Source organism: Cupressus sempervirens, chromosome 3, assembly GCF_028749045.1.
Source record: "Cupressus sempervirens isolate cs-2001-9-10 chromosome 3, ASM2874904v1, whole genome shotgun sequence".
Classification (NCBI taxonomy): Eukaryota; Viridiplantae; Streptophyta; class Pinopsida; order Cupressales; family Cupressaceae; genus Cupressus; species Cupressus sempervirens.
The window spans coordinates 1,103,815,868-1,103,838,954 of record NC_143120.1 but is presented as its reverse complement, the minus strand read 5'-3'; the positions used below and the strand labels follow the sequence as shown (position 1 = coordinate 1,103,838,954).

Here is a 23,087-nt window from a genome sequence, read left to right as displayed (position 1 = left end):
TTTAATTGATAGAGACTAGTACTATTTAATAAAATAAAATAATATTATGTAATAAATGAATTATAATTTTAATTCTTGAGCCTCACCAATCTAAATGCTACTAACTATATATATTATATATTACATAATATATATACACAAAGTCTATAAATTATATAATATATATATACGAAAAGTCTATAGATATCGAATCTTTAATATACTATTGAAAAATGTTTCACATTTAAAAATTGAAATCTTGATATCTCTTTATATATATATATAGAGAGAGAGAGTTTACTTTAGTTCTAAACTATGCCCTAGCTTTTGATATATTACAGCACCAAAAACAGAACACAATGCAACGTGAATAGATACGTACGACGACAACCCCACAACTTTTTCACTGTATTGCATGTCGAAATCTGAAAACATTAACCTCATCCTCCGTGCCTTGCACGCTTTCGGGGGTGCGGTCTCCATGTAGTAATGCTATATTCCTCTGCAACGCTGGCTTCGTGGGTGGTCTACACGTGAATTATTATCAGTTTCTTTTGTGAATAAACATGCCACCTTTCAGACGGGTAAAGCGCAAGGCAAACGCGGGTGCAATGATGTCATAATGAGCAACTTATGTCGTCTAAAGTCCGCATATGCCATGGATACCATCCTCAACCACTTTCAAATGACTCTTCCTCGCTCGCATATGCCATGGATATCTCCATTCCCGTGCTTTGAGACCGCTGCACGAAAAAAAGAACGGGTTTGACAGCCACAATTATCGAAATGTGCCGCTACCACTCCGTGCCAGTGAAGGTGCCATCGCGGAACCCCCCAAACAGTAAGGCCGACCTTCATCTCCTTCAATTCCACCCGTCCCCACACCCAAAAAAGGGCAGCACCCACATTCATAATCATGCTGCTCCAACAATGGATCCCCCGCCCGCGACCGCAACTGCAAATAGGGGAAATAATAAGGGAATCTCCGCTTCCTCTCACACCGACTTGTGCTTTCTTCAAGAGGAAGATGATGATGATCATGTAGAAGAAGAAAAGGACAGTGGAAAAGAATGGTTAGATGCAGATAGCGGAAGTGACACAGAGTTGTCTTCTCCTGATCAACAGCCTCTTCTATTTCCTCAAGATCAGATATGCCGCATTTTACAGGTAAACAGCTCAAAAACTAGCTAGCATCCGACTTCAGAGAAACCCTAATCTATTCTTCTATATTGTGTGCCGTAATAGGTATACTATGTATGAAAGTGCAGGATGTGTGCTCCTCCAGAACACAACTGGAGGTGAAGCTTCTTAGAGACGCGAGGGAAGCCATGCGGATAATAGGCCCTTCTGCCCCCCACAGAAACAACAGCGCCGATCTGCGACGATTCGTAGTAAAGAATCTACGATGCGCAGGGTACAATGCAGGAATCTGCAAAACACGTTGGGAGCAAACGAACGGATACCCCGCAGGTTAGATTAGGTTAGGTTAGGTTAGTCCCTCTGCAGGATTTTTAAAGTCTGAAATCTAGTCCAGTACCTTGTGATTCTGATCTTAACGTGTTCTTCATGATCTCTGCAGGCGATTACGAGTTCATTGACGTGGTTAACGTGGGGGCGAGGGGTAAAAGTGATCGGGTGTTTGTGGACATGGATTTCAGGGCGCAATTTGAGATCGCTCGGCCAACGGCAGAATACGCCGCTCTAGCGGAGGCGCTTCCTGAATTGGTGGTGGGGAGCGCGGATAAGATGCGTGACATCATCTGGATTATGTGCGACGCCGCGAGTAGGTCGCTGAAAGCGAGGGGATTGCATCTTCCGCCGTGGAGGAAAAAACGTTATCTTGAAGCCAAGTGGCTGTCCTCGCACAAGCGCACCAGTACCCAATTGGAGTCATGGAACGCCTGGTTTAATCTTCAGCAGAGGAATCAGTACGGATCTGGAGCTGCTGGTAAGGGAAGGATTTCAGGGTTAGGAAGGGCACTGGCACAGGCAGGGGCACAGGCGGTCACTCATAACAACACTAATGATGTGTATTAACATCAAATGGAGCTTGCTTTACATATACAGATGGGAACTGTGATGAACTGGGATACGAAGCAATCCTTCCCATCTCTGAATACAATTTCCGATTTTAGGAAAAACACCTTACTAACTAGGATTCCTGTATATTGTTGAGAAGGTACCCCGCTTTGCATTTTAATTCAGTTTGTGCATATAGAAATCGTCCATTGATAGAAAAGAAACGTCAGACATTTCGGAACTTTTTTACATGGAAAGGGGAAAAGAGAAATGTCTATCCAAAACGCCCAACCTTTACCGAATACTTGTATCCCTAGTGTTGTTAACGTAATTCCATTGTCTGTATATCTTATACTTTCTGAGATCCACAAGATCATGTTCTCGCGTCTCTGCTCATGGAAGCCAGCATTCAAAAACCGAGACCGTCTCTGCCAAAACTTGGGTAAACCGCTATACAAGGCCATTTGGGCGTTTATTTACAGTTTCAAGTTTAAGCTGCACTGCTATCAGAAGTTTAACGCATAAAACTCTTTTACTCACGAAATATTTTTCTATGATTCCTTCAGGTCCTGTTTGGTTGCTGGAAGATGAGCATGAAAACCCGGTTATCAGGGGCAAAACCAGGTTTTGCAAAAACAATTTGGTGTTTGGTTGGTTAAAATTATAACCCGGTTTTCAATTTCATCTTCCAATTTTGGTCAAAAATTGGAAGAAGTTTCTTCCAATAAAAAGGTGGAATTCGAAATTAAAACCAGGTTTTGAATTTTATGACAGTTTTTTTAATAATATTGTGGGGTCCACAGTATATTCATCTTCCGTGTCAACCAAACGGACCGTTGGCTTTCCAAACCACAAAACCAGGTTTTCGAAAACCTGGTTATAAGATAATCTGGTTATGTCAAAAATTCATCTTCCTCAACCAAACAGAGCCTCAGTTTTTTTGAGGAGTTTTTTCTTCGGTAATCCTTTCTTCATCATACTGATTTTGTGAAAAATGTTAAATAGACGACGTATTTAAATTTTATTAAAAAATGTGTGTTTTATTTTTTATACATCTTTATTTGTATATTATCAGGTTTCTTTCATTCTATCTTAAAAATATTTCAATTATTTTAATATATCATTGTACACACGGAGTTTATCTATATTTCTTAATTATTTGTTATACTTATTTATTATGAAGATGCTTATTTCAATTTAGAAACATTGAAAATATTTTAACAATTAAAATGCATATATGGCTAATCCATCTTTACCATTTACCACACTTTTTCATTAGTAGGTGTCTTCTCATTTTGTGTTTAATATTTCAATTATTGCAACAATCAATACACTTGTATACAACTGATATATCTAGCCATTTATCTCACCATCACTATTAGGACCCTCTTATTTCAATATTGTGATGGTTAAGCTATCTAATAATGAATAATGTAGATATTACTTTATAGATTGTAATAGAATAGTGATATATTCTTGAACTGCATTTTCAACATTGTGTGATATTCATAATTATTGTTCTAGTTTGCTCATATGTTGTAGTTGAAAATCCTATTACTACAAAAATGAATTTCAAAATATGTCTTGCACAATATTAGTGAAAGTTTATTAAAATACATGATTAGTTAAAGTATAGTCTTATTTTATTCTCCCAAAATTTTAGTTATTGAAAAGTGATTACAAAAGAGTAGAGAATATCTCTAGGGGTATTAACTATTTATTCAAAGAGATATTATATGAGCTAGTTAGATTCTCCATTGTAGTGTTGGCACTTGCATACTTTGCAATTTTAATTCTATAAATGGTAGTAATATAAAGGTCAATCCTTATAATATATTCTATGATCCATAACAAACAATGACCCTAATTTTGTTTTTTTGATTCAAGCTCCATTTTTTATGCTTATTTATATATTTTTATGTTCAATATTATGATTCTTGATTTTATGTTTTGTCATAACTAATCTATAGTCTTTGTATAAGCATCCTCTGTCTAGATCAAGATAGAAATTCTAAGGCATCTTTACAAGCTTTTGTATGTCGAATGATTTGTTTAAAACTTTCCACATATTGTCAAATCTGCAAATGTCCATTTATTACCTTAGCATGGTTCTAGGAATTTATTATCTATTTAGAAATTAGCATGAAAAGAAAATACTCTCTTACCTCAAGAGGTGTTTTAATTCTAGAATTAGTACTCTATCTTGCAAATTAGAGCTATAGTTTTATTTACTTGAACTATTTTTTCAAGTTGTGGTGTAGAATAGGCATGAGGTAATTGATATATATATATGTATCTAAATTTCTTAATTAGAATCAAGTGAAGTAATAAATGATTTAGAAATTGCTATGAAACTATATCCTCTTGTTATAAATGTAAATGTTAACATGCATATTTAAGACATCTAAATATTTCTAAAGAAATAAAACATCACACATAGCTCTTAGCTTGAAAATAACTCATTCTAGATGAGGAATTTTGGTAGAATAGAACTGTATGACATTTCTAGAAAATTCCCATTTCCATTCCTAATTAGTGCATAGGACTAGAGTTATTTGTATGTTTCCTACCTTTGATAAGGTCTTGAATAACCATAATCTCACAATAGGACAACCCTAATTATATTTTTAAAAAATATATTTTATCCACTTCTTATTGTATTTGTCTTAGACAATATACTATTGTACTCACTTGTCCATAACTAGTGATTAATCTTTTCTGTCTCAACCAATTAGGTGTAAATATTTCACATTTTAAGTTTTAGTTTTGATTTTTGTAGTGTTAAAATGTGAAAATTTTAATTTCTAAAACTATTTTAAAAAGTTACTTAAATTTGATTCTCTCATATGTTTGGGATCTAATACGAGCAATCTTTTAGGAAGCACTACTTGATATTTTATGAATGATAAATAATAGGATTATATGGAAATGGAGATTTTTGGGTTTCTAAATATTTATTTTAGTTTCATCATATTAACTTTTGTAATACTTTAGTGATGATGACACAACCCAAACACAGAATTAACACAACACGAAAGGGAAATTTTATTAACTTTGTAAATAACCTAATACATTCACTACAGAGAAAATAGACTTCAAAACATGCCCTATGGGCTTACAATAGCATAAATTTGGAGATAATTTCTCCTTTCAGTACCTCCTCTCAAACTCCACTCCGAACTGCCTTTTACAATGCTAGAAATGTTCTTAAATAGACCCTAGAGGGTTAAGGATTAGGAATACATTCTAGAAAGTGCTAGTAGGCATCCACCGACCAAGTAGAAGGCTCCAGAAGCTGTGTTAGAAGTTGGTGCAAATCTAGAAGAATCCAAAAATGGTAACCAAACTTTCGAGGAGGCATAACTTTTGAATCGTAGCTCCAGTTGACAACCCACTTACATTTCTGAAAAGCTTTGGAAGTGCTCTATAGCCCTATGGACCAGCTCTGCTCGTCCCCCATTTTCGGCCTAGTTTGAGGTCATTTAATGCCTCTAACCTGACTTTGGAGCATTCTTAGGAGGTCTCCAAAAATTGAAAAACTGCAATAACTTCCAAACCATGGGGCCTTTTCACCTGATTCTTTCTCTGGAATGCTCTAAATTACAATTACATTCATCCAATCAATTTACACATTCTAGTTCACCAAAATGATGGCTCAATTACATACTTCTATTTTTTTGGCATTTACACGTATCCTAAGGTGTTCAAATACTCTATCCTAGAACACTGATTGTGGAACTGTGAGAGTTGGAACCTTTATTTGACCCAAATGGGTATCCAGAAATGAAAACACATGAAACAAAAACTAAATCTAAGTACATTTTTTTTTGGTTGACACAGCATTGCCCTTACACCTCTAGATGCTCTTGCATCAGACACCCAAGGTAGATTGAAAAGTGACCCTGTCACTTTATGAATGGTAGAGGAAATCCCAAATGGGAAACCTCAGCTGTTGAAATCCAAGTTGAATCCTCTATCGATCGTCCTTTTCACTTGACTAGATACTCTTCATACTGCCTATTTCTGGTACTCCTACCCACACGATGATCTAGAATGTCTTCTATCTCCTCCTTCTTAGAAGCAAGAATTGTACATGGCTCTAACATCAGATCCTCTTCTGCACCATCATCATGATACTCTGTCAAGTCTGCAATGTTGAAAATAGGAGAAATGTGAATTTCATCTGATAACTCCACCTCATATGCATTTCCTGAGTCATGTTTCTTTAGAATTTTGTAGGGGCCAAATTTCTTCATTTTTAGCTTGTTGTATGTATCGACTAGAAATCTTTCTTTTCGTAAGTGTACCATGTCTAGATCCCATACTTGGAACTCCTTATGTCTTCTCCTTTGATCAGCCCTAGCTTTATACTCTTGATTCATCTTGGTAATGTGTGCCTGAACCTCCTCGTGTAGACACTTAATATGTTCAGCAAATTCTTCAGCTTCAACACTTGTCCTCTCCCCTTGCTCTATCTTCCTCAATTCTGGTGCAGTCCTTCGGCTACTTCCATATACAATTTGGAATGGTGATCTACCAGTACTCCTATTTATAGAGTTATTGTAAGAAAACTCTGCCTATGGTAGAATGAAATCCCATCCCTTGGGCTTATCCCCAACTAAACATCTCAGCAAATTGCCCAGACTTCTGTTTACCACTTCTGTTTGGTCATCAGTCTGCCGGTGATGTGTGGAATTGAATTTCAAGTCTATTCTCAACTTTTTCCACAATGTTCTCCAGAAATACCCCACAAATTTAGTATCTCTGTCAAAAACTATACTCCTTGGAAGACCATGTAGTCTACCACCTCTCTAAAAAACAAGTCTGCAAAATGATGGCTCAATTACATACTCTTTTTTTTTGGCATTTACATGTATCCCAAGGTGTTTAAATACTCTATCCTAGAACACTGATAGTGGAACTGTGAGAGTTGGAAACCTTATTTGACTGAAATGGGTATCCAGAAATGAAAACACATGAAACAAAAACTAACTCTAAGTACTTTTTTTTTTGTTGACACAGAATTGCCTTTACACCTCTGGATGCTCCTGCATCATTTAGTTTGTGAAACATGGTTATTAAAGGTTAAACTATAGTATAATTATTTTATAATTATTAAAGGCTAAAATTATTTTATACTACTTAATACTGAAAGCATATTAACAAGTGTATGCAATCAATAAAAAAGTAAACATTGTCGGAAATATAAGGTAGGAAAGGTTATCGAGAGGGAAGGGGTGAATCAGGAACCAATTAAACTTTACTTCACCAATTAATCCTTCATATAATATTTTGATCTAATTGCATGCATGAAAGAATGAAAGAAGATAAAAATTCATAACACTTTAACACAAGATATGGTAACCCAAAAACCTTCCAATTAGAAAGTAAAACTAGTGTGGGGATGACATCCACAAGCTTTACTATTGTAGTATAAAGTTAACCTATTAAGGCTTACAATTGACCACTTCTAGTGATCTACTCTATTAGGAGCAATAAGGACTATGAGGTTCACCTTGTTAAAGAATTTACAAACAAATGATGAAGTATGCACTTGGTTAGGAGAACTTAGCAAAGACTATTAAGTCTACCCTACTAAATGATTTGACTAATGCACCTGTTAGGATGAATCAGTGGTTGATCTCTAATCTGCTACTCTAATTTGGTGGTTGAGATTCCTTGTATTGCAATAATCGCTTGACTGTGATAGATAAATCTTTGTTGTCCCTTATACTTCTTGTAGCCTTCTTTAATTTGCACTTTTTCTCATCATATACTCTTCACATATCATTCTTGGATATGAGACAATGCATTACATATATACCAATCTAAATCACAACTTACTAGAATTGGCTACAATACAAATTTCATCACAATAGACAAAGTCAACCCAATTGTTGGATCTTGGGTTTAGAAGAAAAATTTAGTGATGTTCTGATACATAGAAAACACTATCAACACTTGGCAATCTTTGGTACTCAATTAAACTTGAAGCTCAGTCCATACTAATCACTTCCAAGTAGCTCGAACTCAGTCAACACTATATGACTTGGTGAATACTAAGAAACTAAGTACCAACTAGATCACTTAGTTAACAGTACATGACTTGGTCAACACTACTTCATTAACCCTATGATCTTAATAAACACAGTTGGACTTGGTTAATATTAAAAAGTTTTATTAACACTATGATCTTTGTTACTTCTATTGAATAGCTTGGTATTCTTTGCTACACTTGGTTTGCACTAAACTTTGTTTCTGAATCTCGATAAACACTGTATAGCTCAACAAACACTACGAGCTAACTGAGGTTCTTGGTAGACACTATATTCTGACTACTTGGCTCAAGCAAACTGAATCACTTGGTCAACATTGCAAATTGAATGATAAGCTTGGTAGCAACTATAGAACTCGGTATTAATGTAACCAATTGACTTAGTGTTGAGTCACTGATAGAGAAATTTGTTAGATTATGGTGACTGATCAGGAAAGTACTGTACATACTTCATAAATAGTGGGGTTCAGAGCATCACCCCAAAAAAAATTTTGGGTCATGGTCGACATGGTAGTCGACATATGGCTGACATGTTCTAACCCTAAAATGAATAAAATCCTTGTATAAAAGGGTTTAGGGTTAGGTATTTTTCATTATGTTGTGATGCAAAATTGGTTCTTGCAGTGGTATTGAGCTGTAAGGGATTACAGATTGTAATGAGGTTGTAATCATTGGATTGTAATAAGATCAGACTTGTTGTTTGGTAGACGTAGCCTAGGAATTTGGTGAACCACGTTAAATCTTGGTGCCTTGTGTTCATTTCTGTGTGATCTATTATTTTCTATTATTGATTATATTTGCATATAGTTTTTATTTCTGTCTATGGTTTATCCTAACAAAATTGACCTTTATGTCAACAATCTCTCCCTTTGAAATTAGTGAAAAAAATACGTATTAAAAGAAAAATTTGATCATTCAAAACTATAAGTCAAAACTTTCTTTGCCATTATTTTTTCTTCAACTCTGTTTTGACTTCCATTTATTGTGGCTAGATAACATACTCTATTTTTTTGATTTTTTAAAATTTCTTTTGTAAAGTTATTTTATATTTATCCATACCTATACTACTTCCCTATACATATATGTCTCCTATATACATCCAAATGGAGTATAGTATATTTCTCCTTGTTTACATATTACTTCTAGCCCATTCTTAATATTCACTTCTTCCCCCTTTTGACATGAATGTGAAAGGTGTATATATATATATATAGATATATATATATATATGTTAATACCAAAATGTAACAAGAATTTAGAATGTACCTTTAGAATAGGTATCATTATCTTGTCCCAATTAACCTATAGTACCTTGCTTGCATGTAATGCAATCTAAACTTTTTCTGATAATTCCATCATGTGATCACCCATTGAGAAGTTGTTATCATGGATGAGTGTCTTTGCATGTGCAATGTGTCTTTGAAATACATCCATGTTTGGAATAATCAAGAATTGGATTTTTTTCAAGTGTGGCCCTGATCTTGGCTTCTTCCTTCAATAATTATACTTGCAGATTTGTTAGATATCTTATCTTTGAATAATGTGCAAAACTATGGCTTATGTCTTCATCTATCTTGGACAATTTATCCTTAATCTCCTTTGTAAAGATAGATGTGTCACTTAACTAGACAAATAATGATACAACGTTATTGATAGAGGTTTCTAATGAACCAAGAATAATATCTAACTCTTCCTTATATATTGCATTTTTTTGTGCTACTTGTTTTAACACTTTATTCTCGATTTTTCTTTTAGCTCTTTGAAGTAGCTTCTCTTGTCCATTCAAGTCTTCATTATATTTGTGAACAATTTCTACTAACTAATCAAGAATAGGTTGGTTCCTAATAGAGCTCATTTTGAAAGAGAGAAAAATTGGTCACATGATGCTAGTGGATTTTCCCAAATTGGGTTTCCGCGTAAAAATTCTAGTGTCAAATCTGTGTTGAGTGCTTTATATGTTTTAAATTTTATATTCAGCAAAGCATGCTTACATTGACTAATTGATTCACCCCCCAAGTTATTCTTAACATTTATAACAACAATAATAATATAATAATAATATTAAAGTACATAAGTGGCCACTATACTAGTGTCACAGATTGAACTACTAGTATTTGATGAATTTGAAGGAGGAAATGGTTGGTGATCTATATATTTTTGTAGAATTTAGTAGTCCACAAGTGTTAGGGTTTGTCTTATAACATTAGAATTAGGTTAGAAGTAAATTTTTCAATTTATAAATATAAAATAATATTCTCTTAACTAGAAAAATAACATCTTGTAGGGATTAGGATAGTCAAGTTATACTCCTATAAAAATATTAAAATTTGGAAATTTCTACAAAATAATATTTTGATCTACAAAACTACAACTACTGACTACTAATTCTAAAGTCAAAGATGAATGTATTTATTTTCTTAAAACATTAGAATTAGGTTATAAGTATTATTTTTTAAGATTAGAAATATAAAATAAATAATTGGAACAATAATATACTATACTGTTTAGGTTATTCAACTAATACTATACATACATACAGACACACACACACACACACACACACACACACACACATATATATATATATATACATAAGTGCACCAAGTTGTGGTGCCAAAAATATGACACCTTTTTTTCTTTTCTAGTTTTGAAAAGGGCGTACACACTTTTTTTTTGAAAAGTTTATAAAGCACGTACGTGCTATTAAGAATTAAATTTTAAAAGATTTAAATAGTGTGTATGCACTATAAGGCGTGTGCACTTTTAAAAATAAATAAATTATAAAGTGCATATGCACTATTAAAAATTAAATTTAAAAAGCTTTAAATAGCGCATGCATGCACATGCTATAGGGCGTACATGCTATTCAAAGCTTTGCATTAAAACCAAGCCTAAGGCTTGGTTTTTCCTTGAAGATCCAACCCAAATGTTTGGAGTTTATAAATAGGTCTGAGACATGTTTTTTTGCAAACATACAAAAAATGATTGATTTTTCTTTTGTGCTCTCCTTCAAGATTCCACATGGTTGGGCATCGATAAGATCAGGAGGTCTCTGTGTTAGCTATATAACCATATAGTTTATTTTTAATTTGAACTATTTCAAGCCTTTCATCTATAATTTATTTTGAATGTATGTCCATTTTTTCGTCAAAAACCACCATGTACTAATTGGGCTGTAGATTTTAGCTCATTCATCAAATTTTGCAACAACTTAGTTTTTTAGAAACTAGACTCCATTCTACACACTTTGATAAAAAAAAAGTTTTGATTCTAGATTAGTTTTCAATTATTTCTAGGGGAAACACACAGGTATTTCATGTTTTTGGGATCTATCTAGTTAAAAAATTCATTAAAAAAGAATACACATTATAAAATTATCCAAAAACTCTGTGATAAACTACATAGTGTTAAGTAACTTTTGACCAAAGTGATTAAAGAATTTTTTTTTAAAAATTTAAAATTTTAGGGGGGCCACACTTTGTGCTATGTTATGTTTTTTTGGAATAAATAGTACCACTTTCTGTGGCCCCCTTTTTTGAGGACCTAAAACTAAACCATTTTGAAAAAAAAGTAATAGTTTAGAAACTAGATTCAAAGGACTATGACTTTTGTTTTTGTCATATCTTAAAATTTTGAGCGTAACTATCTTCAAATTTTTGTTGAAGTTTAGAAATTTCTAATTTTAGGAAAAAGGTGTCCACTTCTACCCCCCTTTTGGCACCACAACTTGGTGCACTTACTCATATATATCTCGATTGTTGTGTACCCACCCCTCTTTCCTTCCTCCTTTTTTTTATCTACATTGGGCTTGCAATCTTACCATATTTTTCATGTATCTCTCTCATCCTAATGATGGATCATAGAGTGTGATCCAAAATTTTGATGCAAAAAATTCTAACAAAATCTCCTTAGAAAATTCAACAAATAATTCTAACGAATTGTGCAAAACTACTATATATATAATGTTTAAAATTAATCTAATATATTGAATGTCAAATGTGTGTATGTGTGTGTGTGTGTGTGTGTGACTTTAAACATATAAAATTATCTTTTAAAAATATATTGTTTCTTACTATAGGTTACCTTTTTTTGATTTGTTCTATCATTCTTGGTTTAATAATTTTTCTCTTAACTTTCTTACAGGTGTCTACCCTCTTCTTAATTATGAGAAATATCCATGTTCTTCAAATTATTCATATCTACAATACACTACATATGGTAATGATGTCTAATGACTAGCAATTAATATAGATTTTTTCGTTTAAAGTTTCTATGTCTCTATCTCAGTTTAGTAAAAATTGTAGAAGATAAGATAAAATCTTACATGTACTTCTATTCACATTATGGTTGGAAATCTACCAATGAACCCCTCTTCACCCACTATTATAGAAATTTCAACTAATGACTCTAAGGAAACCAGTCCACTACCAGTTGTAGCCTCTATGTTAATGAATTCTAGTGGGCTAGCCACAATTAATACTATGTCACTTGCAAATATGATTTATAGTAGTTGTGAAGAAATAAATGGTTGCATACTAGAGACTGGTCTTTCTACAAAAAATGTGCATAAAACATTTCATGGTGCTCTTAAAAAAGTTGAATCACTTTAAATGCTTTTACAAGAGTTGTATTATGACCAGTTTTACAAAAAGGAAAATGTTGTAGCAGTTAAACTTGCCTTCCAAATTTTTTTCTAAGTTTATTTATTCCTATATGAAAATAATGTATCTGCACAGTTCAAGCATAGTGAAATCTTTCTATCTTACAACAAGTTTGAGAATATCTCGATGATTGAAACCATGTGTGGAACCATAATTACTCTCTTACAATATCTTTGAGAATATTTCAACAATTAAAACCTATATAAACAAGAATACTAATTTCAATAAATATTCCCATAAAAGTAAATTATTATTGTATCAATGTTAACATATATCAATTGAATCAAATGGATTCCACAAGTATCTCTATCACATACATACATACATACATACATACATACATTATATATGTATATATATATATATATATATATATATATATATATATATATATATATATATATATATATATATATATATATATATATATATATATATATATATATGTATATGTATATGTATATGTATATGTATATGTATATGTATATGTATATGTATATGTGTGTGTATCGTTCAATGTTATTTTATGAGTAAATGATTTTATATCTTATAATAAAACTGAGATTATCTCTACAATTGAAACTATGTGTCAAAAAGAGTTTGAAATTCAATAAATATTACCAAAAAGGAGTACCTTATTATAGCCTATGGGTTTTGTAAACATCTTTATCTATTGTATTAATATTTATGTGTAATCAGCCAAATGAATTTTATGAACATCTCTATCTATTGTATAAATGTCAACAATATTTTCAAATTGAATAAATATTTGCAAAAAATTAGTATCTAATTATAATCTAATGGGTTTTGTAAATATCTCTATCCCTTTTGTCAATGTTTTCATATCTTAGTTGAGTTTAGTGTATTTTATAACATCGTTATCTATTGTATCAATGTTGAGCTATCTCAATTCTTTATGAAAATGTTGATTTAGGTTCATGCAAAAATAATTCCTCTTCTCTAAACATGCTAAACATATATTCTTAAATATACATGATTTTCATGTTATCTATGACTACTTTCAAAAATAGATATTGTAGAAAAAGAATAATAGAGATATAATGAAAATATTCATAATTAAAGCTATTGTCGCACATTGACTAGAATGAAAGAGAGTTTATTAATGCTTTCAGACAAAATAAATTTGTAGTTGATCTACAATTGAAAATTTAATTATTCCACTTGTTTTACAAAAATAATAACACAATGTCCATGGAACCAAGTCACAATGAAATAATTAGAAATCAAGATGATGCACCAATATTAGATATTGTGGCTCTAAGATTGAGCCGATATGTCATAACCAAGATACATAGTGGACAAATAATCAATGAACTAATTGTACAAATTTGGTGGCATGGATGAAAGCAATAGATGATATAAGTTTATGTATGTGATGGTTTCCATAGTCAAAGAACATCAATACCAATGAGATACAATCATTTTGTACTCAACAAAGATATGGTAGTTGGAATAATTATTTGATTGATAAGGTATAGTAGCACACAAATAAGTACAACTAGGTTAGTACACAAATACTTTATTATCTTAGTATAATACAATTATTAAAAACATTATTTATTACTGGATTTGTCCTCAATTATCAATGATAATTGTAACACATTTATAGGTGGATAGTCATTGGTGATCATCATATTATAACCACATAGAAGGAGATATTTGGCATACCTATTCCTATTGATCTAGATAAATTTGACAATAAAGAAAAAGAAATGGTGGATACTCTAACCACATCAAATTAGTTTAGCATTATTATGCCACCACTACTAGTGCTACACTAGAATATATTTTTTGGTGTACAATCCTCATTAAATGATCTTGAGTCACCAACTATGATTACAACTATAGGGAATCTAGATCCTTATCAACCTAAGTAGACCATAAAAGTATCATGTCACAACAAAGAGTGAAATACTGCACTACAAGAACTCTCAAGGAGTTAAGCCAACTTTTCACCTTTGACCTTATAGATGCTAAAGTAACTGAAACAAGAGTAACTTTTTTGAATGATACAAAAAATGAAAACTACAACAAAGTTCATTTAGGTACAATTTATAAAATTTTAGGTGGAACCATAAAAAATGCCAACATAGATTATAATAGGCTAAATAGTCGGTTAGGAATCACTCTCACTACTAACTCAAACATTGTCCATTGTGAGGATGACTCATCAATTGTAAAAGTACAATTCAATTTTACACCTATTAGTGAAATAGCTAGAAATAATATTATTACATACATGTCAATGTAATAAGAATTATCACATTAGAAGTATTATGTCTCTATAATAAGAAAAAAGAGACCCTACAATGTACAATAACATTGTTAGCTATGTTGGAAAAACCTATATATTTAACTCTTTAGGGACCAATAGTTGAAAAGGTAGGTGGTCAACTACATGACATATATGAAGAATAAAAAACAATTGTGCTTCCACGTAAAAAATATTAGGTTTCTAAATATAATTATACTCAACACATCTAACACTATGACATTGGAAATAGTTCCTGAATTACAACTGACTTTAGATTTAAAGGAATGGTTCAACAAAATAGGTGTAAACTTGCTTCCAACTATGGTAAGGTCAGATGCCCCATGGATAACTATTTAAGATATTGAAGAAAAGAGTAAAATTATTGTATTCACCCTAAAATGATCAACTTGACTATGTGCCCTAGTTTCATAATTTATCTCAAGCTTGAATCGATCTTTACATCACCATTTCCTTTGGTCAAATCAAATTATTTGAATTATTCAATTTATTTGAATTATTTAACTAATCATTACTATTTTACATCAATTTACTTGATTAAATTGGAGTTAATTTATTTAATTAATTTTAAATAAATGGTTGGATAATCTTGATTTTTATATTATTTAATCAAATGAATGCTCTCTTTTAATTAAATAAAACCTGTCCTCACTTAATTTTATGTGTAACAATTATTATTTTGAAAGAAATAATTAAATAAATGTCACACACTTCATTTTGTAAGAAAAGAGATTATTTTACATTTAAATTAAATAAAAACATCCCTCATCTTATAATTTTTATGGAGTTTTACACTCCACATCTCTTAATTAAATGCTAATTGCACACTCTCTTATGTGGGTCACACCTTTTCAATTATTTTTCATTTTCCCTCCAATTTGGGAATGCCTTCTAGCTTTGGTATATAAGGAGGCCTCCTTCCTTCATATTGGAGTAGGAAATTTTAATTATAACCATTATTTGGAGCCTTCATGTGATTTCCTTGAGGACTTGGAGCATTCTTATGAGAGGATCATGACTTCTTATGCTACCGTTATGATAGACATTTTTTGAAACTTTCTTGGAGACATGGAGATATCTTGCATGTTCATTTGAATCTTCCATTCATTTTATGTACTTGTGAAGACCAAGGCTAATGTTCATATGAGAGACACCACTTCAAACCTTTGAAGGTCTTTGCACATTGATGATAGGAAGCTATGAGTCTATTCTTGAGATCATGCACTTTCATGGTGTTATTTTGAAGGATTTCAAATATAAAGATTCATAGAAGTGTGTTTGTATATTTGTCCACATTTTTCATAGAATTTTTTTGGTGCCCAACATGGGGCAAACCCATCTCTTTCATGCTGATTTTGGATTTTTTGGAGCTAACCCATTGTATAGAGTTTCTTGAAGAAGAAAACCCTAGAATTTAAAAGATTTGATCATATCTCCCAAAAGGATTAGTATTTTGGTCTTTTTTTTTTTTTGGCAAATCTACAAAATATTAGAGAAGCTTCAATGAAATTTTTATATTTTTCTAAGGTATTTTCAAGTTTTTATAATTTCTTCTTGATTTTTCATGAAAAATCATTTTAGGATGCAAGTTAGCACATTTTTTGAAAAAAGTTACAGTTTTGGAAAGGTCTCTAAATTCTAGATAGGGTTAGTTCTTTATGTTTTGATTTTACAGATCATATTAAGGCTCAATAATTTGATTTGTAAAAAAATGTTTATTTTGACAAAATGGCTCTCTAGGGTAAAAATGAAATTGTCTTTTCAAAATTCTAACATTTTTGGAAAGCTCTCTGATTTTCAATAGGGATCTCTTTTTCGCATTTATAGTTTTGGATCCAAACTCATATCACATAGGTCCAATCTTGATGACTAGGTCAAAAATCAATATTAAAAAAGGGCATTTAATGAATAGCTTGCATTTAATTTTCACAATGGATCAATGCATGATGTCAGCTTTCATTACAGTTATTTTCTAATTATTATCACTCTTAAAAATCAAGTTTTTAGATCTAACCCTAGTTTTGCATAAGTTGGATGTATATTGTATATATTTTGTTTACTTGTTTTACTTGTTGCTTTGTTCATTGCAAGTGAGAGTTCAAGTGTAAATGAAAGGTACAAAAAATAAAATACACATTACAAGGATTATCAGGTGCTTTGTTTGATCTCTATAACATTTGGATTTGGAACTAAAATGAAGATTTCATGTGTTTGGCTTCAGTGCTCTTACATGCTTTCATAGATTCACACTTCAGTTGGTGCTCTAAAATTGATTCTAGATTTGCTTTCATGCATATATGTTTCACATAGTAATTAGGCCCTATGAACACTATTTGATGATCTTGAGGGACTAAGCTTCATTTGCTTGCTTTATATGCAAAGCTCCTCTTGACGACAGATCCCCCTGTAGGTAGGGGAGGATATTTTTCATTGTCTCACTATTCCACCTGGGTTTGTCCTCAACATTGATTGGTACTTTCTAAATGTTGGTGTTTGTTGTTGGCTTTTCCAAAAAGTTGGTGAGGTCATTTCAAATTAGAGTGTTAAAGAATTGTGTTTGCTATGTTTGGGTAAGGTGAAGAGGCTAAAGGAGTATGCTCTGTTCCCTTTTGGGCACATTAGGAACTTGGAACCCTTGAATCCAAACCAAGTCCTCTTGTGGTACAAATTTGTTAGTTTTCCTTGATTAGAGAGGGTTAACTATAGTGGACACTCCCTTTATTGGGTCAACCATGTGGATGGAACCTCAAGAAGTAATAGCCATTTTTGACATGATAGTAGCAATCACTATATAAATTTCCCATGGGTGTAGTGTTTTTTTGGGTTGTTAGATCTCCTCAATATCTCTAATTGATTAATTTTTTAGAATATGTCAAAACCCTAGTGCACTAGAATTAAATTTTGCCTACTCTAGATTACAAAAGTTGTAGAGTTGACCATTACTAAGAACCTTAGTACTACCAAATTTTCTTTTCTAGGACTATGTGCATGATTGAGAAACATTTTGAGAACATACATAATAGTGGTTCTAAGGATTAGATTCATGCTACAACACTATTCTTGTTCATGTTCAAGGTTACTTTGTCCCTTGCCCATTGTTTGTAGAAGTTTTCTTGAAATCCTTGATTGCTATTCTATGTGTTTGATTATTATTTATAAATCTAATATTGATCTTAGTTGGTTAAAAAAGAAAAATTCATCATTCATCATTTGGACACTAGTGTAACTGTGTTTTTGTCATTCCTGAGTTGATTTGACCATTCTGGACCATATCTTGAGCATCTAAACTTGTTCATCACTTTGGATCCTTGCATCATAGCTATCTTTGAGTTATTAAGTCTTGTCTTATCTTGTCTCCAACATCAAAACTTGCAAAGTTAGAGATTTCCCTAGTGGAGAAAGTTTTCTTTGGGATTCTTTGCTTTGATCCTTGGATTGTGGATATTTACTTGTCTAAACATATCAATTTATCTCATATTATTACATTTTATTATAGAACATTATAACTCTAGGATAATTCCACAATTGTGAGACCAATGGTGGCATATCATGTTAACCAATTGTGAGACCTCTATTGGATAATTAAGTTAACGAGAGTGATAGACAATTACATTATTATGCCTTATGTTGGAAATCTGATTGAAAATTAATACTATCGAGGGAGATTGTTACAAAGAAAGAAGATTGATGTTAAAAGAATGTTTTCAATCATTTTTTTGTCATTGATATCAAACCTACTAATTTCTAGAATGACAATTGCTTATAAGATCCAAGTACTATCACTTAGTTGATTGATGAAGAGGATTTAATCAACAAGATGTAACAAGAGCACCTAAGGAAAAGGTTCAGTTATGGTTTTGTGATGAAGTACAAGGATCAGTTAAGACACTGAAAAAATGATGTATTGATATCATACTTGAAGATACTGAGGCTAGCCACACTTAGAAACATTGAAGGAATAAGTTGTAACAAGGTTGATTACAAAGCTTAACTAAGTTTAGTGCTGAGAAAATTTTTAGTTAGTGCTGAGCAAATGAAAAATCTAGTGTGTGCCAAGTGATATAGATGGAGCTAAGCATGTTTAGGTGTTGAGCGTCAGAAAAACTTACTAGATCTCGAGTGAATCCATAGTAGGTGCCAAGCATTAGTAAAATGTAGTTGATGCTGAGTAACATAGTATGTGTCGAGCACCAGAATTACAATTGTGTTGAGCTACTGCATTATTTGAAAAGTCAAAAATTTTCCAAATCTGAGCCAACAAGTTTGTTACCTTGAATTTTCTGAACTAGTTGGAGGATAAGGATGATGAGTTGGTGGTATAGAATTTTATGTAAACCATTTTTGAGTGAATTCAAGAGGATTCTTCATGATGTTTCTAGAAGGAACAAAATATGGGATAGATTCAAGGAGGGAGGAATCAAGTGGGAAAAGCAATTCTAGACTTCTATTTAAGGAGTCATAGGCTAAGAAGATAGAGTTGTTGGAGTGCCAAAATTGTGAAGTGGTTGAAAGGTGTCAAGGAGAAGACATCAAGGAGAAGGAAGAATAGAGCACTGAGACTCTGCTTCAATTAGTGGTTGGAAGGAAGATTACACTAATACATCAAGCATGAAGACTCAAGGAGACAAAGCTTGAAAGAAGGGCAAGTTGTCAAGAGCTACAAAGACTAAAATCCAAGAAAATTGTGAAGAGCTGAATTGTGATCTAAAATCTACAAGATAAGTTGTGAATTGTAATCAAGTCAAAACCCCTTATTGTTACTCTCTAGCAATTGTATCAGTTAGGGTAAAATCCTATGGACTTAGGTTGGTTTATTAGCCATTTGTAAATCCTTTAATAGGGTGACATTCCAAGTGAATGTTTTAAAGTCCTCTAACCAGGCCCACTTCTAATAGGGTGGTTAAATCCTTTAATTGCGTCACATTTAACAATATGTTGTAGCCTTTATCAAGGTAGACTTTTCATAGGGAATCACTTGAGAAGAGTGAGAATTGAGTAGCATGTTACTAGTGGTTTATACCAAATTGGGTTTCCAAGTAAATCACTATCCTATATGTTGATTTTTTTATGTGTTATGCTTGCAGGATGATTTATAGTAACTTGCTAAGCAGGAAAGTTTAAGCTTGGATGAATGAATAGTTTTGAAGGCTCACTTGATGAAAAAAATTTAATTAAACATTTGGACCTTGAATAACTGATTCACCCACCACCCTCTCATTTATTCTAAAGCATTTCTAACACCTTTTTAATTGGATAAGTGATTACTTTACTACCTAAGAGTGATACCAATGCTTCTTGGAGTCTTCCTATTTACTAGTGTTTTTCCTCTCATGCCAATTACGACTAGGTTTCAAGTGAGTCATGGTAAACAACATCAAGTTAACTTTGGTCAACTACCCTTAGTTCCAACTCATTAAAAACTTAAAGGAAAATTTCCTATTTTTGATCAAACACCTAAGGGAAAAATGTAAATTGAATTTATTCCTCCTAGCACTCTTAGTAAATTGAACATACCTAGTTCCTCTTCACTTTTTGAGAAAGAAATGTTATTCATTGGAAGCAAAGGTAAAAGCATGGATGACATGATAGATGATAGATTATTGAGGCAGCATGGGGTTGAACCTTTGGGATCACACATAAATCATGAAGATATTGATGGAACCACCTCAAGAAATGATTTTTTTAGAGGAAATCAACACTACTCTCCATTTCTTTCTCCTCTTGGATTATCACCTAAACCTTTTCACCCAATGGATGATAAAATTATACAAGATTAATGGGAAAAGATAGCATACTTGGAGAAGCAAGAGAAACAAGTAGCATAACAAATCAACAATTTTTCAACAAAACTCCAAGAAACCCTAATGGTCAGTTTAGTAAAGTGATTATGTACATGGACGCCCAAGCTAGAAAAATTTCTAAAGATATGGCTCAACAAATAGTTGATGATATTCTTTCTTAGAGAGGTAATGTTTCTCCACCTCCTATATCTCCTAGAGGTGACGAGGAGAGACATCTTCCACAAGAAAAACAAGCTTACATGGATGTATTCATAGAACATGAGGCAGAAACGAGAGCTCATGAAATAGCACATCAAAAACTTTTGCTTGGTGTTGGTAATGGTTCTCCACCTCCTTCTCCTCCTCTAAGAGTTACTAGACATATGTCACCTTCACAATCTTGTAAGGGAAATAGGAGACAACCATCTCCTCCTCCTAGATATCATCGAAGGCCAATGTCTCCTCCAAGGAATTCACAACACCCTAAATTTACTACACATGGTTTTGGTGTGGATTATGATTTATTAGAGAAAGTCCTATAATTCCACAAGTACATGAATCAATACATTCAGATTAATAAGAATAAATACTTGATGGATTTAATCAAAAAATGTGTTCAAGTACCTTATGATTTTTGATGTGAATAAGAATATCAAGAGACAAAATCCTTGATTTCAAGAACAAACTAAGAAAAATATGAAGATGTTAATGGGTAAAATTACACTTGAGAATCCATTTTCTCTACAGAGTGATTTTCCTCTACCTTTTGAGAGGAGTATTCTAGAGGTTGAATTCCCTAAGAAAACAAAATTTCCCCATTATGATAAGTATGGTGGGAAAGGAGACCCTAGTGATCATGTGAGATAGTTTAATGTTTTGAGATTGGAATTTCTACATAAAGATACTTATCTTATGAGATTTTTCCCTAGGAGTTTAAAGGGTCAAGCTATGGAATGGTTCACTAAGATTACTCCCCAACTTAAAAATTTTGAGGACCTTTTTCAAAAATTTATTCAACACTTCTCTTACAATGTTCAAAAACTAGTTTCTACGTTGGATTTATGCAACCTCAAACAAGATCAAGGAGAACCCTTTGTTAGCTTTTTGCAAAGATAGAGAAAGTTATGTTCTCATTACTCTAGAGAAATTCTAGAAAAAAAGAGATAATTTATATACTTGTGAATAATTTGGTTCTTGAATTGAGAAATGAAATTGGCAAATGGGTATTTGAGACTTTTCATAATATGGTAGAAACTACTTTTCATATTGAAGATGTTTTGTAAAATCAAGGAATGGTGGAAGACCTAAAACACAATCTATTGAGTATTAGCCAGGTTGAGAAGATCAAGATGCAATGAGCTTTACTAGGGTTTGTATGGTTTGCGTCTGAGACATTTCTACTTTATTATCTGTCATTCTGCATTTAGTGTAGGAATTTATTTTAGAATATAATGGCCTCAACCCTCTCTATCCTAGCAGTTGCTCATGGTGCTAGATTTATTGCTACATGCAAAAATGGCCCCATCGAGCAAAAACCCATGCAAATTTGTGCCCAAGGTATTTTATGAGGTAATTCCTTTCCTAACTTGGTTTTGAATATTTGTGCTTTTGAATCTACTTGTCAATAGCTAGAAACCCAAACCCTTATTGGATATTTTTTGGGTTGTACTCCATTTGATAGCACACTACAGGAATGGGTAGCTAAGGTCTAATCCCCATAGGGGATTTTCCTTGAAGGGATTCAGAACCCCACTAGGGGTTTTCTTTTTGTTTCATTTTGGCAACCCCTCCTAGGTTGAGAGCATTTTCATTTATGGGCCATGGAAAATTCACTTGTCTCTGCTTATTTTTAAGAGATAGTCTTGAGACTTTTGTGTCTTAGATGACTACAAACTCAGGGTTCTAGTTTGGGTAGAGTTCCCTGGGCTACCCATCCCTTGCTGGTCTTTTCTCCCAGAAATTGCCCAAACTATGGGCAAGTGATTTGCATGGAATTGGACAAAAAAAATTAATGCCTTCCCTCACTGGAGGGTCTGTGTTGAGGTTGACATCTTTAGGGACCTTAAAGAATCCACAAAAATTTAGATTGGTGCTACCACCTTTACCCAAAAGGTGCTTTACCTAAATCTCTTGAATACTTTCTTTTGGTGTCAATCTACTAGCCACAAGATAAAGGATTGTCTTCTTCTTGAGCATAATTTCTCTTTGATGTAGGAACCCAAGCTAACTTCGACTGTTAAAACAAATGAGTGAACAATAGGTGTCAAGAAAGGCAAGAGCCCTGCTAAGCCAAACTCTAT

At 32.7% G+C, this 23,087-nt stretch overlaps 1 protein-coding gene across 3 annotated transcripts; it reads left to right on the top strand.

Moving 5' to 3' along the window:
• Positions 1-648: 648 nt before the first annotated feature.
• Positions 649-3,046, top strand: LOC149570646 (uncharacterized). Of its 3 annotated transcripts, XR_016361813.1 has the most exons (4): positions 649-1,146; positions 1,248-1,449; positions 1,559-2,440; positions 2,565-3,046. XR_016361813.1 is itself a non-coding variant. In XM_089817939.1 (3 exons), the coding sequence occupies exons 1-3, from the start codon at positions 766-768 to the stop codon at positions 2,014-2,016; spliced, it is 1,041 nt and encodes a 346-aa protein (XP_089674065.1). In that variant the 5' UTR covers positions 649-765; the 3' UTR covers positions 2,017-3,046. The 3 variants fall into 3 exon arrangements, 2 of the variants coding, with proteins under 2 accessions (XP_089674065.1, XP_089674066.1); XM_089817939.1 differs by having other exon boundaries at positions 1,559-3,046; XM_089817940.1 differs by having other exon boundaries at positions 1,001-1,146; positions 1,225-1,449; positions 1,559-3,046.
• The last annotated feature ends 20,041 nt before the right edge of the window (positions 3,047-23,087 follow it).